An 18924-nucleotide genomic window follows, 5' to 3' on the forward strand; every position below is an offset into this window, starting at 1 on the left:
CCGGGTTCGAATCCCGTAGATGACGCGAGGAAGTTTGTGGGTTTTTTCACTCTGTGGCTGAGTTAGTCAATCTCAGGCGTAGATAGCAAGGTTTTTCCCCTCAGGAAATGGGTTTTTTTCGTCCAGCAAACAGGAAAATCGACCAGAGAACACACGCAATTTACACACAAAATAAATATATGGGTAGATATAATCATTTACAGGGGATGCTTATATCATAATTTTTAAAAAAAAATAGACTAATTGCTCTGCTCTTTACGGTGAGAAAACTTTTCAAGTGACTCCTACACATGAGAATTACTAGCCACAACAACTCAGCAAACTTCGCCACTAGCAGACAATGTGGTTTCTACAGTAGATGCACTTCAAAACCTTATCCAAGCAGCAAAACACTGTTTCAAGAAATACTTCCTGCTGCTTTCATTGACTTTGCCGGATCGTTCGACTCCCTTTGGTGGCCGAGCGTCCTCGGCACACTGCGGGAGGCAGGCCTACCGATAAATCTATACAACATCATAAGATCATACCTAGAGCAGAGAAAAGTGAAAGTTTTCACACCGTATCAGAAAATAACCAGACGTGTACACAGTGGCCGCCTCTGTGGAATTTAGTTCCAGATGATTTCCTTTCAATGGATCTGAGAGCCTGGGAGAGGTTAACAATGAAGACTTTGGAGATGACAATCTCACCGTGGAGGCGAACTCAAGGGCCGGCTTGGTAATCCAGGCAAACAGGGTGCTGGAAAAGCTATTGGAATGGGCCAAGCTGCACTCACTGACAATTTCGACGACAACTACGTGCTAAATCCTATTAAAAGGGACACTAAACAGTCGTCGGCCCCCACAGATTAAAATTGAGGGCGAAACCACCAAGCTTAAATTATCAAATTATTATTTTAGGGTTGCCCGTAATTAAATACATTAACCCGTATTTTGTGTCTGTAAATTGCGTATGTTCTATGGTTGATTTGCCTGTTTTGCTGGACGAAAAAACCCCAGTTAGTGGGGAGAAAAACCTTGCTATCTACGCCTGAGACCAACTAACTCAGCCACGGAGTGAAAAAAGCCCATTAAAGTTCCTCGCGTCATCGACGGGATTCGAACCCAGGCCTTTTCCACCCGGTGTGGGGAGGACAGTGACGATACCACTGTGCTACCCTCGCAGACAAACCACCAAGCTTAGCACGGAACTAAAGTATCTTGGAATCATGAAGCCTATGTTGTTAACAGCAACCCTTTGTTTCACTCATTAATCTCGTTGCCCCTCGCTGCACTGGTTCTAGTAGCTCAACATCTTTCCTAAAATGAGGCCTCCAGACCTGTATGCAGTATTCAAATTGTGGCCTGACCATTCCCTTTACAAAGGAACAATCAACTCCTTATCTCTACTAGAAAATGTCTATATATCATTGACAAGACCCCCATGGTCTACTCTTGCAGACTGTCTGCACTGCTCAGATAATTTCATATCTGACTGCACAATTTCCCACAGATCTTTTTCATTCTCTACTATCCTGAGTGTTTACCGCACAGTTCGTATGTTACTCTGGGATTACTACTACCTCTATGCAGTACTCTGCATTTGTCAATGTTAAATTTCAGTTTCCACCTCTCAGTCCATCTGCTCAACTTTTCTAGATCCTGTTGCAGTAGCGTACACTTTTGACTGTTATTAACAACCCTGCCAACCTTGGTATCAAACTTGGACATTAAGCCTGATATACCTTCAACAATATCATTGATAAATACAGGTAACAACAATGGGCCCAGCACAAACCCTTGGGGAACTCCACTAATAACATCAAACCATGAAGAGCACTGTCCATTGATTACCACTCTCTGTCTTCTTTTGTTTTGCTGCCGTTTAATTTTAGTACAAATATTTCTGCCGTTTGGCAAAGCCTGTCAAAATGTTTTTGTGTCGTTGCAAATCTGTTAATAAGCACGATATTATCTGCAAAACTCAAATCCCATACAGGAAATTGGCCTGTAGAATCCTCTAGGTTGATCCCGAATTCGTCCCCTGTTAGCCTAAATATGATCTAGGGTTATCATAAAGAGAAAGGAAGCTAGGGTGTCTCCCTGTAGAACTCCTGAGGTGATGGGGAATTTGTTGGCTTTTTTCCTATTAATGAATACTCTGTCAAAATAATCTTGATAGGATGCTACTATTGCTTTAATATTTTAACCTTATTTTGTTCTGGAGAAATCCGTAGGATTTTGATATTTCAAACAGGATAAATATATATATGCTCACATCTGATGAGTATGGACTTGGCACTTACAGGGTCCTGAGCTGTATATCAACATTCTTCTCTATCTTGGTGATTCCTTTCTACCTCTCTCTCTCTCAGGGTAACTCGGAATTTTTTTTTTCTTGGTCGGTGCATCATAAGCCTCACGCTTCCTTGCACCATATGGCTAATAATGATTATATATATATATATATATATATTTATTTATTTATTTATTTATTTAACCCCAGGGGCTCACATCTGGTGAGTATGGACTTGGCACACCCAAGGTCCTGAGCTGGATATCATCATTCTTCACTTTCTTGGTGATTCCCTTTTACTTCTGTCTGTGTCTGTCTGTCTCTCTCTCTCTCTCTCTCTCTCTCTCTCTCTCTCTCTCTCAGGGTAATTCAGAAATTTCTTTTGGCTGGTGCAGCATAAGCCTCAGGCTTACTTGCACCATATGGCTAATAATAATATAATAATAATAATATATATATACATTTTTTTTAAATTTATTTATTATTATTATTATTTTTTTAAAAGATAAATTTGTGAATACAGAAAGAGGTCGCTGTAGCAATGTACAATTTCTGTCGTCCAAGCGCATCTGGGTTTTAGTTGTTTCACATTTTGTGGTATCAGTAACTATAGGTATATACGATATGTCAGATCAAGGTAGCGAAGATGATCCTAAGTCAAAAAATAGTTTAGGAATACCTGAAGCAGCTTTTGTGGTATGGAATTTCATAATCTATTAATCATTAGTACAGGATCGGCCACCTATTAAGAACGCTTGCAATTAAATTTGTGATACCTTGCTTGATTGCTGTGCTAGACTGCTGTTTGAGGGGGCCCCTTTCGGGAATCCATTTTGAAGCTTTTGCCACTCATATATTGGTGGCCTGCTGCTCTATTTTTTTTAAATTCTGGTTATCCTGTGTCATGCTTACGACATCTTATAAATTTTTCATTTAATTGTATAATTAAAATAGTGGATGGTCATAAGCATTATAAAGATATATTCTATATAAGCATTCTTTTTAGTTATTTACTGCCTATACAAGTGTAATGCAGAAAGCTGTGTGCAACTTGTTTATTTACATTTATCTTTCACCTCCTTAAATCTAAAATTCAATTTTACGTGTGTGTTACTTTGCATATATTTTCTGTGCTCCACAGTAGGTAGAAATTTGTATTACTGAGAAAAAGTACATGGGAAAGTAATTCAGTTTATTGCTACTGAATTTTTTGAATTTACTCTTTTTAGTATTTGATTTGTGACTCCCATTGCATTGAGGCAAAATATTGGTTTCAAGAACAAAATACTAACATAAATACAAATAGATAGAATGCTAAAGAAATGCATTTTATAGGAACAAAATACATTTGTGTAACATTTTTATAAATATTTGTGCTAACTAAATATGCCAAAGAAAACCAACATCCTTCCAGCTATGACTGCCCCCACTTATCAGTCAAGTGAATTGAATTTATGCAAAGCCTTGTTCTTTGGTGATGACCAGATCTTCAGCTTGTACCTTCATGATTGTGAGACCCTTTACTAATTCTGGGTATATCTCCACTTGCAAAGAGAAAAAAAAACAGTGCCTAGTATAGTGAAGGGTCTAGAAAGGTGTGAACGAAATTATGCAGCGGTTGAAATGGCTAACCCTCTGTGTTACTTGGCACTAGTGGTAGATGGTCCTCATCACCCTATGTAGTACCATCACTTTGCTTATTTGAAGGCTTGAAGTGGTGAAAACAGTGTTTGGTCATCAGAACATAACACTGGTTTCTCCTCACTTCTTTTGTGCAGTATGGATCATGGCTTTTGAAGTTATGACCAGCATCATAGTGAAATCCAATATTCCTTGCATATTGAGAGTATAGCTTTAAAACTGTTTTCATAGGCTAGCTGCTGACTAGTCTTTTGGACACCTATTATTAATGCTTAAGAATGCATCTGGATCAGCTGGTAAATAATCTTGCTAATTCTACTCTGTGAGCTGTTACTGGAGAGAGCCCAAGTAGCGTGAATGTTGGGAGGGGAGTTCTGTCAAAGCCATGCTATATTTAGGAACTGGATATATTCTTGCTATATATGTATGTATATCACATCCAAAAATTTTGTCAATCTATACATGTTTTTCCCCCCTAATACATCAGAATTAATAGTGAAACTAATGGAATGAACTTATTTATGAAAAGATCTGCTTCTCTTATTCTCTGTATCTTGTGAACTCCTCTGACGGTGTGGTCATTCCAGAGTATAAACAGAAAATTTATTATCTAAACCTAAAACCTTAATTTGTATCACAAGTATCACCCAGTTCCAACCTCAAGTGATGCCAATTTTCACCTACTTTCTCTGACAGAAACTCAATTATTAGAAACTACACTGATATTCTTTGTCAAAGACCTAATGTGGAACCTCTTCTGTTTAATCTTCTCTAGCTTAAAATCTATCTCATTCTGTGAAATTCATCTGTTGCCTCTTTCATTCTCCCAATTCTACAAATTACTCAGAACTTTTTTGACTTTCTTTAAAAAAACTTTCTCCAGTTTAATTTTCCTAATAGTGAAGTAGTTTCCCTTTTTGATTTTGATGTCCATATTTCCAGCTGGTACAGATGCTTTTGTTATTACTAATGGCCTTATACAACTTGTTCATTTATCTACTGGAATACCAGACAATCCTACTTATACACCCAACATCCTTGATCTTTTCCTTACCAGTGAGTCTTCAAAATGCATAGTTAATGTTAGTGACTCTCTGGGTATCTCATAACTTGGTGATGGTTTCCTTCTCCAGTGGAGCCTCTCCCTTCCTTGACCATCCTCATCATTTTGCATTACAATGTGAAATGGCATGTTCTACATGATTTTTATTGCTCTTTTCCTTGGTTAGACTATTTAAAATCTACTGTTCTGTGTTAAATATTTTGATCCTTATATTGCTCAGATCATGTCAGTGAAAGTTCTTCTTTTAGGGATAAAATCTTTTATTCTTCATTCTATCCTAAGCTGTCATCCGTTATCTCAATCTTGGTTTTCCAATAAATATGTTAAGCCTGTTCAAGATAAGCATATAGCTTATCACATTGACTTGTATCTCCAGCTTCATTTAATATCTACACTAAAATTAGCAACATTTGTTTTAAAAAACAGTTCTTAACCAATCCAAGCTCAGTTTTGAACTTGCTTCTTGTCCAAATGGTAGTCAAGCCTTCTGGTCTCTGGCCAAAGCGCCGACCAGGCTAGCCGAGTGGGTAAAGTACCTGCCCGGCAACCCAAAGGTCGCGGGTTCGATTCCCGCCTCGGGCTTGGATCAAAGTACTGCAAAAACCTTGGGAGGTGCAATATGGCCACAGAAGCCGATGCGCCAACAACTACCAAATCAAAAAAAAAAAAAAAAAAAATCTGGCCAAAGCTGTTGGCTGCAACTTCTGTTGATCCATACTTTTTGCCTCTTATACCTCCTGATGGTACTATTGCATCATTCATTAAAAATAAAACTGACTTGTTAGCATTCTTCTTTTCCTCTGACTCTTGTATTGTTGATCTTGGCAAATTGCTTCCTACCATACTGAAAATATTCTGCTCAATGCCTCTTTTAGTCTTCTGATGGAAAGACAGAAGAGTCCTGTTCTCCATGACTGTATGGTGATTTTGCCACCTTTTGCTCATTTGGAGGGGTCTAGGTGTGGTTCATCTGACTAGAGGAATTTCTAATTAAACAGGGCTGTACTAGCTAATCTCAGGGAGAGAAAATAGGGTTTTTTGGCTGGTACAACATGCAAATTGGCCGTGTGAATGCACTTATAGAGACAGTATACAACAGCACAGTATGATCTAAGCCACTGATGTGCCTACAAAAAAAATTAATAATAAAATAAAAAACACTACCACAACAACATTAGAAGAATTCTAAAGTCTTTATCTCCAGGCTATGATGTAATTTTTTCACTTGTTCTGAACACATGTGCTTCAGAGCTTTGGTTATTGACCATTCTCTCCACTTTTAATATCTTCACCAATATCATTAATAAATCTCAGAAAGAACTGAATACTCAACTTTGATCCTGTGCCACCTTGCTTATAATATTATTCCACTTAAATCAGTGGTTATTTATCTGGCTCCATCCACTGTTTAGCCATGTAGTGTTATGTCTAAACAGTAAAATGTGAAATGATCGAGTGACTAATAATGCATTGCACCAAGTCATATAAACAAGCGTTCATGTAGGACTGTATTGACTGTGTGTATATGTATATATATGTATATATATATATATATATATATATATATATATATATACACAGGGTTGTTAAAATTAAAGTATCCCTATGTAGAGGGCTCTGGAGCAAGTTCTAAGGCTTGTACTGAAGTGAAATTTGGATAACAGGTATAAGAAAGAATGCACTTGCCTTTTATGGGGGAAAAAAATTAGTTACAAAATTTGTCGCTGTATGGCGCATAACTATCGTAGTTACTATTATGCAAATAAATTACGTTATTTGCATAATCGTAAGTTATTGCCACAGTGCCACTACTCAGCTCTACTGTATTGTATAAAAGCAAAGCAGTCTCTTCAAAATCATACAGTAGATGCTTGCCTGCACTACAGCAGCATTGCAGGAAAAGGTGCTATTAGTGAAGCTGTACTGTCAGAACAGCAACAATGCAGCTGCAGCTATCAGAGATTTCCAGCATCAGAAGTGCATAAGGCATGGCCCTATGACTGTTTGTGCTGTCTGCAAAATGATTGCAAAATTTGAAGCAACAGGCCAGCTGTTTCTCGTGAAGTGAACGTGCCATATTCCACTCTAAGGCTAGTAATGCATCAGGTGTTGTGGTACTATCCTTACAAGATGCACATGCTACAGCAGCTAAAGCATGGTGATGCAGATATTCATTTCACATATGCACTTCAGTTTCTGGCATGAATGACAGTGGATATCACTTGGCCATGGAACATCCTTTGGAGTGATGAAGCCCACTTCTGCTTAAATGGACAAGTGAATACACACAACTGTCGCATTTGGGCAACAGAAAATCCTCGAGTTTCCAAGAGGTCCTGTTGCATTCTGCAAAAGTGACAGTGTGGTGTGGATTTACGGCCACATTCATGATTGGGCCATATTTTTTTGAACAGGGAACACCGACTGGACCCTGCACCTGTTCCATCACTGGACAGCGATATTATAAAATGTTGGCAAATTTCGCAATACCAGAGCTGCAACAATGTGGGTGCCTTCAGGATACCATATTCAAGCAAGATGGTGTGCCACCCCACATCCACTGTTGCATCCAAAGATTGCTAAGGCAACACTTTACAGATGAACTGGTCATCAGCCGTTGTTTCCAGACATCTTGGCCACCTCGATCACCAGATCTCACCCCTTGCGACTTCTGGTTGTGCGTTTTTTTGAAGAACCAGACAGGGAAGGATGTCAAACTCTGGCAGATCTGAAGGACAGCATTAGACGTAATGTGCTGGTATTCCAGTTAACATGTTACGTTCTGCTGTAGAAAATGCTGTTCTTCGAACGGAAACTGTTGACCAAAATGGAGGATACATTGAATAATTGTAGCACTGTTCAAGTGATTTGTATTGCCACAGCACCATATAGTAACAAATTTTATAACTAATTTTTTTTCCCCAATAAATGATGAGCACATTCTTTATTGTACCTGTTGTCCAAAGTTCTCTTCAGTACGAGCCTTAGAACTCGCTCCAGAGCCCTCTACATAGGGATACTTTAATTTTAACAACCCTGCACATACATACATAGGAGGGTAATTCAAAAACATTACACTTGACCATTGTAGCCTGAGAGACATTTATTGCGGTATGTAGCATTATGCAATAGAAAGCACATACCTTGCACTACTTTTCCACATAGTCACCAAGTTGATGTAAACACTTCTCAGAACGTGTGACTAAATGTTTGATTCCGTGATGATAGAAATCCACTCCTTGGTGATTCAGCCACCATCGAACTGCTGTTTGCACTTGCTCATCGTTTGCAAATCGTTGTCCACCTAGATGTTCTTTCAGCTTGCCGAAGATGTCACAAGATGTCCAAAACTTTGAAGCAAGTGTCATGTTGTGCATGCATTGTGTGACGTTGGGTTGTCCTGAATGAGAACAACCCTTTGCTTAACTTTCCAGGCCTCATGTTTTTCATGCTGTTAGCTAAGACCATAATGTTTGGCAATATGAGGCAGCATTAATTGTTGTGCCTTTTGCCATAAATTCCATGTGAACAATTCCTTCACAGTCGAAAAACACAGTGGCCATGACCTTTCCTGCTGATGGTGCAACTTTGAATTTCTTCCGTACAGGCAGTGTTGTGTTTCTCCATTCCATAGATGCTCTCTTCGTTTCTGGGGTGAAATGATACACCCACGTTTCATTGCCAGTGATGATGCGCATTAGAAGTCATGGCCTTCCACAGAATAGCATTGAAGGAAGGCTAGAGAAAGCAAAAAACTTTGACCTTTGTGTTCGTCTATCAGTGAACGAGGAACCCATCCTGCATACAATTTGCGATAGTCAAGATGTTCATGGATGAAGGAATGAACACTGCCTATTGAAATATCCTACTCCTTTGCCATTTGTGCAACTGTCAGTCTTCGATTATTGCGAATCATTTCATCAACCTGCATCACATTGTCTGCAGTGGTTGATGTTGATGGCCTTCCTTTTCGATCAGCATCTGTCAGTTCTGTGGGACCACTTTCAAACTGCTGGCACCACTTCACAATGGCTGGACGAGACATTGCATTTTCCCCATACACCGCCATTATTTCATGATGAATCTCGGAACAATTCAGATGTTTCGCCCACAAAAATCGTACTGTTCCGCATACCTTGAACTTGGAGTAACCAGAAAAAAAAAAAAAAAAAATTTATATCACTTAAAACATGCTCTTTTTGCTGTTATTCTTATTGCTCAAGCCTGAGGTATACCAATTATGGAAATCAAATTGTTGCAGAGATATTCCCATTCTTTCAGCATCTTCTTTTAAGGTTCTAATTTAAGTGAATATTAAACAGTGGACCAAACCCAACTGTATTGAAATTGTAATGCTTATGATAATTTTGAATTGCTTCTGGAAGTTTACTGCTTAACTGTTAGGTAGTACACATGTTGAAGTAGCCAAAGAAGGTTATATTTTTCATGAACACATTTACTTTCCTGAAACATGCTGAAGTGAATTCTGTCTTTGTAGTATTTGTCTCTTCCCCCCATGACTTCTATGGTATCTCAACTTTTTATTTCAATCTTGATGCAGAAAATAACATTTGTAGAACATCATGAAAAGGGCACGAATCGATGTTTGATAAAAGAGCACAATGTTTGTTCATATGTAGAATTGAGATTCAAAAATGTAGTTCACATTGGGAGGGGAAACAGCGTTATTTGAGGGTGCTGTTATCTTTGACCCAGTATGCATTGTAAAGATCAATTATTGTATAAATTAATGGATAGCTTTCTTTTTAAAATTCATTATGGTATTAAAAAGCCAAGTACAGCAGGCCCTCGTTATAACGCAGTTTGCTTTACGCTGATTCACTATAATGCTGTTCTTATATTATAACCCTTATCTGATTATAACTCTGTCACAAATCACTATAACGCTCTTTTACCAGCGTACAGATTGCATTTTTGGCATATTTAACGAAAACGTTTCATCTGATGGAGTCGATAGCTTGAAAATTAATAGCAAAACAGCATTAAAACGTTTCCCACGCCGACTTGAGAAATTTTTCCACACTTAGTGAAATATTCTCGCACACTAATTTAATTGCAGTCCAGTGACTTGTTACGTAGTTCTGAGATCAACGTTTTTAAAAAAAATTATCAAGTATATTGCTTGTAATATTTGCGTTATATGCATTAATGCAACAAACGCAGTTACATTTTCGAAGAGTTAATAATGGCGGATAAGAATGAAAAGGCAACAACATCTGGACTCAGTATGAAAACTACAAATGTAAGAAAAAGAGTGAATTTGAAAATTAAATTAGACGTTTTGGAGCGAATCGATTCCGGTCAATGATAAGCAGATGTGTGTCATAATTTAGGACTTCCACCTGACTAAGAACAATTATAAAAAATAAAGAATTAATTTTAGCAGTGGAAAGACAGCTGTTCCACTGCAAGCAACTAAGGCTAGGCCAGCTATTAAGATTGAAATAGAGACTTTAAGTAATTTTATTGAAGATATCCAATGCAGAATTCAGTTAAGTTAAATATTATAAAAAATATATATATAGATCAACCTATATGATGATCCGAAGAAAGCTCACCTTAAAAAAAAAAAAAAAATGTGGAACCATTTAAAACTAGTAAGGGCTGGTTGAATAGATTTAAAATCCAGGGAGAAGTTGCAAGTGCAGATCATGGAGCCGAAACTTTCAAAAAAGAACTTGTTAAAATTATTGAAGAGGGGTGTTATGTATTATACTTTTCAACAAGTTTTTAACAAAGATGAAGCAGGACTTTTTTGGAAACTAATGCCTAAAAGAAGTTTCATATTGAAAGAATAAAAAAACCTGCCAGGTTTCAAAGTGGCGAAGGATCGGTTGACTTTATTGTTTGGTGGTAACGCTGCGGGGGATTTTAAATTAAAACCCCTTTTAGTTTACCAGGAAGAGGGCCAAAGTACAACCCAAAATCAACACATTTTTCATGATTAAATTAAATCAGTTTAGATCAATTAAATTCATGATTTTAATTGGAATTTTAAGTTTAATTTTGATACGTAAGTAGTTACCACCTAATTATATAATTATGTAATGCAGAATATTTTATATGTACTGTACAAATATTTGAATATTAAATATTTTGACCGACATTTGTGCATCTTTTCACTACCGTTTATTATTGATTAGGAAATGTCCAATGGCACCGACCACAAATCACAAATACATATGTTACCTTATGGGAATGCTCTGCTCACTTAACGCAGATTCACTTAGCGCTCTGTTTTTCCGGAACGAATTATCAGCGTTAAGTGGGGGTCACCTGTATATTCATCGAACAAAAATTATTTGAATATGAAATTTTAGAAAAATATAAAATTTTTAACAGAAACAACTGCTGAACATAATCTGTTCTCTGACTAAATTTATAATAAAGATGAAGCTGTTTATTATGGCAATGACTGCCTGATTCTACGACTGGTGGTAGAAAGGAAAGTTGGTGTAAATGAATCTAGCATTGCAGACAGGGCTCAGAATAGAAGCTGGAATACTATTCTGGTTCATCAAGCATCATGTACACACATTAACTGCTTTCGCTGAGCATTTTTTATTTATTTATTTTTTTTTTTATGAACATTTTGATTTTGAGCCTTGAATTTCAGGCATACGTAAAGTGTAGTTTTTGATAACTGTGAAATACATTAAATCATCTTTAAGCTTTTATTGTCATTATGTATTTACACTGTTTAGTGTGCAAAGTAATTCATTGGAGATGCATTGAAAGAAGAATACTTGGATTAAAAAAGACAGCGCTGTTCCTGATATTAGATAATTGTTGATCATCTTTGTGAATATAAGTTAGTATTTGGTAATATCTATTTCTTTGCCATTTTTTCTATCTGCCATTTTTAAGTTATTCATTCAGTTGTTGCTGTTGTGTGGTTTTTAGGAGCATTAGCAACTAAGGCCATATTGCTCTGGGGATATGTTGTGGTCATTCCCTGACCTTTCCACATTCTCCGTATTTGGTGGTCACGGGCTCGAAACCCGGTCTAATCAAGAAGCATGTGCTACTCACTGCTGCTCCTGCCCACCTGGCTATGGAGACGCCTATTCATTCAGTCTCAAGACTGGAAACAGAAGAGAACTTTTTTGATGTGGCACCTCATATTTGGCATGTAACGTGACAAAGCGTTTTAGTATTTGGTAATATCTATTTCTTTGCTGCCATTTTTTCTATCTGCCATTTTTAAGTTATTCATTCAGTCTCAAGACTGGAAACAGAAGAGAATTTTTTTGATGTGGCACCTCATGTTTGGCATGTAACGTAACAAAGCGTTTTCTGTATTTGGATTGAACAGTATGTACAATTTCATGTAATCCATTACCGTGTCACCTTGAAGCTTGTTTTCTTAATCTAAATAATGATCACTGTTGTAAATAATGATCATGGTTCTGAAGAGTTTGAATGTTAATACTGTTTCTCTTCCTTTGGAGAGTTCTACTTCAATTGTAGCACAGATTTTCCAGCTATTCTTATACTGAAAAATACTTCACAGTTCACTCCTAAAACTTGCCACAATAATATAGGTACAAACTTGTAAATGGATTTAGTAATGAATTTAAATATTCTCTATCATTTCTCATACTTTGCCAATATATTAGTTTAATGCACTAATGAAAAGAACATAATTTTTCTGTTACATAATCTGCTTGGACACTGTTTTATTATATAAAAATGGCGATTTTAAAGGAATTATTCAGAGGCCATTTTTAATAGAATTTGTGTATTTTTGTTTAAAGCATAAATATATAAGCAAAAGTTAATTTTACATATATTATTGGTTTAAAAAAATTCTAATTGACTGTTTCTTTTTTTTTTTTTTTTTTGTTAGGAAGATGTGGATACCTTTATGAAATTAGAGGATAATCAAGAAAATGCTGAGGTAGTACTTAGGAGACTAGATGAACAGCACAGCAAATATAAATTTATGGAACTTAACCTTTTACAAAAGAAAAGAAGGTAAATTTTTAAAGAAATTAATTTGAATTATATGCCAATCATGTTCCTCTTTAAAATATCGTGCAGACCCTTTGGACTGGTATTGGAATTTGCTAAGGTCAATTGCAGATTGACCAGTGGTCCAAAGAGATATCCTACTTACAAGCTATCTACATATTTTTTGTTTATTTTAAATGGATAAAATTTACCCACATTTTATCTATTTGCTTTGTAAAGTTACTATTAATGTGAGGATCTGGGTGATTCCCAAATCATAAGCTTTTAGTAATAAATAATAAATAAATCTAAATAAATTTCACTTTACATCTAGATGGGCGAAACCAGAAGAGTTTACATATTCGTTATATAATTAAGGTCAGCCAGGTTTTTTATTTATTTATTATTGTTATTATTAAATAGACAAATTCTATATGATCCGGTAAAGTTTTAATAATAAACGATAAATGACTTGTAGCTTTCAGGGTTAAATGGACCCCTTCTTCAGCAAAATTCTAATGCAATAAAGACAGAGACAAATTTAACAGATACAGAGTTGTGTGTGCATGAGATTAAACATCCAACTACTTATTATTATTATTTATTTTTTTATTTGAGCTATGCATTTTACATGGCAGCATATAGGCTCAAACACAGAACTTCCTTACTTGTTCCTGCGTGTATGCACACTACTCACGAACGACGGCTAAGCCCAGTCTATCTGTATTGGCTTCAGTACAGCTGTCAAGATGCATATTTGTTTGAAATTTTTTACTTGGTGAAATATATATTGGGGATAGATGCAGAAGCAATGTTTTCTAAAACTTACTTGAGTATGAAGAGCAATAGAATGTATCATTTTATGGTAATGGACATTGAGGACTTCTAGTCATTTGATATACTGCTGCATATCAAATGACTAAAGTCTCATGAGTCATCACCATTATTTCTAGAAGTTGCATGTCATTCATCATAGTCCTATCATCCCTAGAAGTTTCTCACATATCTGATAATGGCAGTTGACCAGAATTTAGTTGTGCTCAGTACAGATGCAAATAATTAACAAGTAATGTAAATTACCCTTTTGAAGAAAAAGTAGGGACAATAGCAGACATTCTGAAAAGTATACATTTAAGTATACTAATATACATTTAAAGAAAAATGCCAGTTTTCTGTTAGTCTGATTTTAATGAAATTTGAGATATCTCAATTTCTAAAAGACCCAAATGTAAAATTTCATGAAAATTTGTCCACTGGGAGTTGCTATCTACATGGGCACACACACACACACATAGTGAAAACAATGAGTGCTCTATGCATATAGGAATGCACCCTAAAAGTTATAATTTTATATTCTTTTTAAGTAATTAGCTCATTCAGATTAGAATTAGCTCTGAGATGTAGTTGGATAGTTTGTTGTGTGGCAGTAAAATGTATCTATTAACACATTAACTGCATCATAATGCAAATGTGTGTCATGGGATTTTTAATCCACTTGGAGGGAAAACCACCTGACTTGAACAATTTTCTTTTGAATTTATTGAAGAAAAACCATTAAAGCAACCTTTGCCTGTGGCTGACTAAATAGGTAATAGTGAGAAGAAAGCCAAAAAAAATCTCTGCCCTCTCCAATCCAGATTGACTCAATGCTGGGTCAAAAAGGTTGTCAGAAAAACAAGCATCAAAAGTTTTATGTAGTTGCTGAAGGATATAGCTAATTCAGGTTTCTATAGCTTGAGTAAGAGAAAAACAGTATTCTACATTTAGCAAATTTTAAAATATATATTGGTATTATGCTATCTTATTATGAAGAATTTTACATGCTTTAAAAAAAAATGTTTGTAATTGCTCTGAGTATCTTGCCTTAGTAAATAACGACCAAATTTTACCCGTGTTAGTTACATGCTGGCTGATTTGAGATGTTTTCTAATTGATATAAAATTCTTTCTGATGAATCAATGGATTAGCTAAATACAGAGTAGTGTTTTCTCTTACTCAAATAATTCTTCATACATATTACAAGGTGTGATCATTTAAATCGTGGACTGCTGCAAGATCTTATCTTAATTGTCATCATCTGAATCGTCTGTGGATTTCTCCTTCTCAAAATACTCTCCCTTGAACTTTACTCACTTTCACCACCATTGTACCCGTGCATTAAATTCTTGCAGGCCATTTTTCGAAAGACTGGGAAGTACTTCCATTGTGGCTCTGCAAGCATCGTGTTGGATGCAAAATGCTTATTCTTAGTTTTCTTCAGATGTGGAAACAGGAAGAAATATGGAACTGTCTGGGGAATAAGGGAGATGTGGCAGAACCTTGGCACCTAGTGATCACTGCCTGCACAATATAGGTGTATGGGGCCTAGATTGTTTTGATGGAGAAACCACTTCACACCGGCAAGTTCAGTCACACCAGAATATGGCCATCCTATCGAGACACTCATTACCATACATTTCATTCATCTCTTTAACTGTTTCCGATGCATTTAAGCTCCACCTGACACAATAACAAATCACGTATCAATGTTCAATCTGTATGTCTGACATGATACTCACTTCAAAATTTAATCCACGGCAGTTTCATGAATTTGAAGTTGCAATACACGTTCAATGGGTAATTTACTTGCAATGGGTTTGTGATAGCTAAAATATGATACATGCACTTGATATTGTAAAGAGTGTAAATGTCTTTGAAACACAGCAGCAATTATAGTTCCATGATTAGTAGTCGATACAGATCTAGAAGTATTTAACATTAGTCCAAATTTATTTTGTAAGAAATCAGTCAAAAGTTTGGATTGAGTATCTGCAAAATTAATGTTAATCTCCACTAAGTATCATTGGTATTTGGTCGCATTTCTTGTGAGAAAATTATTGTGGCAGTGCAGCTCCTTCGATCGTGCGAGGAAGTAAAACAAAATGGATGAATCCAGTTTTTTTTTTTTGGTAGTTGTTGGCGCATAGGCTTCTGTGGCCATAATGCACCTCCCAGGGTTTTTGCAGTACTTTGATCCAAGACCGAGGCGGGAATCGAACCCGCGACCTTTGGGTTGCCAGGCAGACACTTTACCCACCTGGCTAGCCCGGTCAGCCATGAATCCAGTGATATGTTCGATCTTTTGGTTAGGTGAAATGTAAATTACTACCAACAATATCATTTGACCATCATGAAGAAGGCATTCAGCTGCACAAATGTCTCCAACAGGTCTAACACTCGGATTTGCCAACAGTTTGTCAATAAATTACTTCCATATGAGAAGTAATAACATGAGTACGATTTTCTTTCTTATGATAAACTGCTACACCACCAGCTTGTTGATCTTCTCATTTGAATTGAACAACACAATTAAAGTTAAGTATGCTTGCTTACTTTGTTATTTAGCCATGTTTCAGAAAGTAGAAGTAAATTGGATTGTTATGTGACTACATCAGTGAGATTGTCACTGTGAGCATGTAAACTTTGACAATTTAACGTTAAAATCGAGGCAGTGTTAGGTGGGTCAGAAAACTGCTAGCTTGGGGAGATACACAAACTACTAGATTAACAGTAGCCGCTGGCAGAGGTAATAGTAATAGTAGCATGTGATGCAAGAAAGCAAGTGTATGAGCTTATGCAGCATCAGCCAAAAAAAAAAAAAAAAAAATCACACCATTCCCTCCTAATGCCTGTCCAGTTCCTCCTTAAATTTATTTAACCTATCAGCTTCCACAACGACAGATGGAAGTTTGTTCCAGCAATTAACCACCCGCTGGCTAAAGGCAAATTTCCGCACATCTATTCTACATCTGTCTTTTCTTAATTTGAATTTATGCCCCCTTAGGTTCGTAATCTGAACAAGTGGAAGAATCCCATCAGAATTCAGCCGACCGGGCTAGCCGAGTGGGTAAAGTACCTGCCCGGCAACCCAAAGGTCGCGGGTTCGATTCCCGCCTCGGGCTTGGATCAAAGTACTGAAAAAAAAAAAAACCTTGGGAGGTGCAATATGGCCACAGAAGCCGATGCGCCAACAACTACCAAAATCAAATCAAACCCATCAGAATTCAGCGTGCTCAACCCATTCAAGGGCTTGTACACCTCAGTCAGATCACTGCGCAGGTGCCTAGTCTCCAGCCACTGCAATTTGCAGAACTTAAACCTCTCTTGGTAAGAGGATCCCTTCATTCCCCTCACCAATCTTGTTGCCCTTCTCTGTATATGCTCAAGCAAATCTACATCCTTCCTAAAATGAGGCCTCCAGACCTGTAGGCAGTACTCAAGGCGTGGCCTGACCATTGCTTTATACAGAGGGACAATCACCTCCTTTTCCCTGCTAGCAAAATTCCTATATATCATTGACAAAACCCCATGACCTTCCCTGGCTGGCAGCCTGTCTGCATTGCTCAGAAAACGTCATATCTGACTGCACAATTACTCCCAGGTCTTTATCATTTTCTACCACCTTAAGTGTAGTAGAAACAGGTGAAAGCTTCTATTGGAATGAGTAGCAGGCTGGAAAACAAGGTGTGAGGGTTTTCAGAGACTGCTGGGAGTCATCATGGAATAAGTAAATACATGGGCTGTGTTAGGGTAGCTAAGAATAAGAACAGGTGTATGTATACTTGCATATACGCCAATGCTAGGAGTTTGGTAAATAAATTTGAGGTGTTAGTCAGAACATCAGAGGCAGGAATCGTTGAAATAACTGAGATGTGGTGTCACACAGATATAAGGAATGCAGAATTGGAATTTGAGGAGTACAATGTTTACAGGAAGGATGGATAGGAAAGGAGGAGGGGTTATGCTATTAGTTAAGAAACACAGAAAATCTAAGGAAGTGCAACCAGTTGACATGGGTGGACAGTGCAGTGTCGAGTCAGTTTGGTGTGACAAGCACTGAGAAAGCAAAATTGAGAGTAGGAGTGTATTATAGGCCAAATGACTCTGATGAGTATAATGAACTGAAGAGAGAAACAGTGGGCCAATAAATCACATTGTCTTTTAATGGGAGATTTTAATTTCCAAGATACTGACTGCAATTTCAGGGTTGGTCAATCACACACTAGCAAGGCTTTTGTGGATTTATTGGATGATTGTTTTCTACAGCAGCATGTTGGGGGGGGGGGGCAACTAGTGGGAGTAACACTCTTGATCTGATTATCAGTAGTGATTCTTCATGCATTAAGAATCTTCAGATAAAGGAACCACTAGGTGGCAGTGATCACAGTGTGCTGGTGTGAGATTTACTCAAAGAGGTAACTACCATCAGGGGTAAAGGGAAGGGTTATTGCTTTCGTAAAGGTGACTATGGTGGTCTGAGACAGTTTTTAAATTCTATACAGTGGGACCAACTGATGTTACCAACAGCGAATTCCAAATGGGAAGCATTCAAAGAATTAAGCTTGCAAGCTACTAGGCTTTACATACCAACTAAGAAATATTCTTCAAGGTTTAGGCCTAAATGGACGTCAAATAAACTAATGAGACATGTGGCAGAGAAGAAAAATGCATGGGATACATATAAATTAACAGGTGACAAAGAAGCCTATGATAGATATAAGCTGGTCTGTAATCAAGTGAAAAAGGAGGTTAGGCAGGCAAAAGCAGATTACGAGAAATCTTTGGCAAAGGATGCAAAGAAAAGCAGCAAAGAGTTCTTTAATTATGTAAACTCTAGAAGGAAGGGGATGAATTAGATTGGTCCACTTGATATCGATGGTTCAATGTTGATGATCTTGCTCATGAAGCTAACAAACTAAATGAGTATTTTGTATCTACATTTAGACATGGAGTTATTTGGGGTGGGGCAGAGGTGTATTAAACTCTGCCAGTGAGCTAAATGATTTTGTAATAACTCAGAGCAAAGTGCAGGAGAAAGTGTTGAAGATAAACATAAGAAGGGCACTTGGGGTGGATGAGATCTATCCAGTTATATTAAAGGAGGCAGCAAAGGAAGTAAGCAAACCCTTAGCCATAATCATAAGAGCTACCTT

At 37.1% G+C, this 18924-nt stretch overlaps 1 protein-coding gene across 1 annotated transcript in view; it reads left to right on the forward strand.

Moving 5' to 3' along the window:
• Nucleotides 1–2827: 2827 nt before the first annotated feature.
• Nucleotides 2828–18924, forward strand: part of LOC150081375 (prefoldin subunit 3-like) — a 58294-nt gene continuing 42197 nt past the window's right edge. The window contains exons 1-2 of the mRNA XM_090379227.1: nt 2828–2970; nt 12849–12976. Coding sequence (XP_090235353.1) covers nt 2899–2970; nt 12849–12976 — 200 coding nt within the window. The 5' untranslated portion in view covers nt 2828–2898. The remainder of the gene's footprint in view (nt 2971–12848; nt 12977–18924) is intronic.

The sequence above is a fragment of the Mastigoproctus giganteus genome, chromosome 8 (genome assembly GCF_048544385.1).
Source record: "Mastigoproctus giganteus isolate SK-2022 chromosome 8, ASM4854438v1, whole genome shotgun sequence".
Classification (NCBI taxonomy): domain Eukaryota; kingdom Metazoa; phylum Arthropoda; class Arachnida; order Uropygi; family Thelyphonidae; genus Mastigoproctus; species Mastigoproctus giganteus.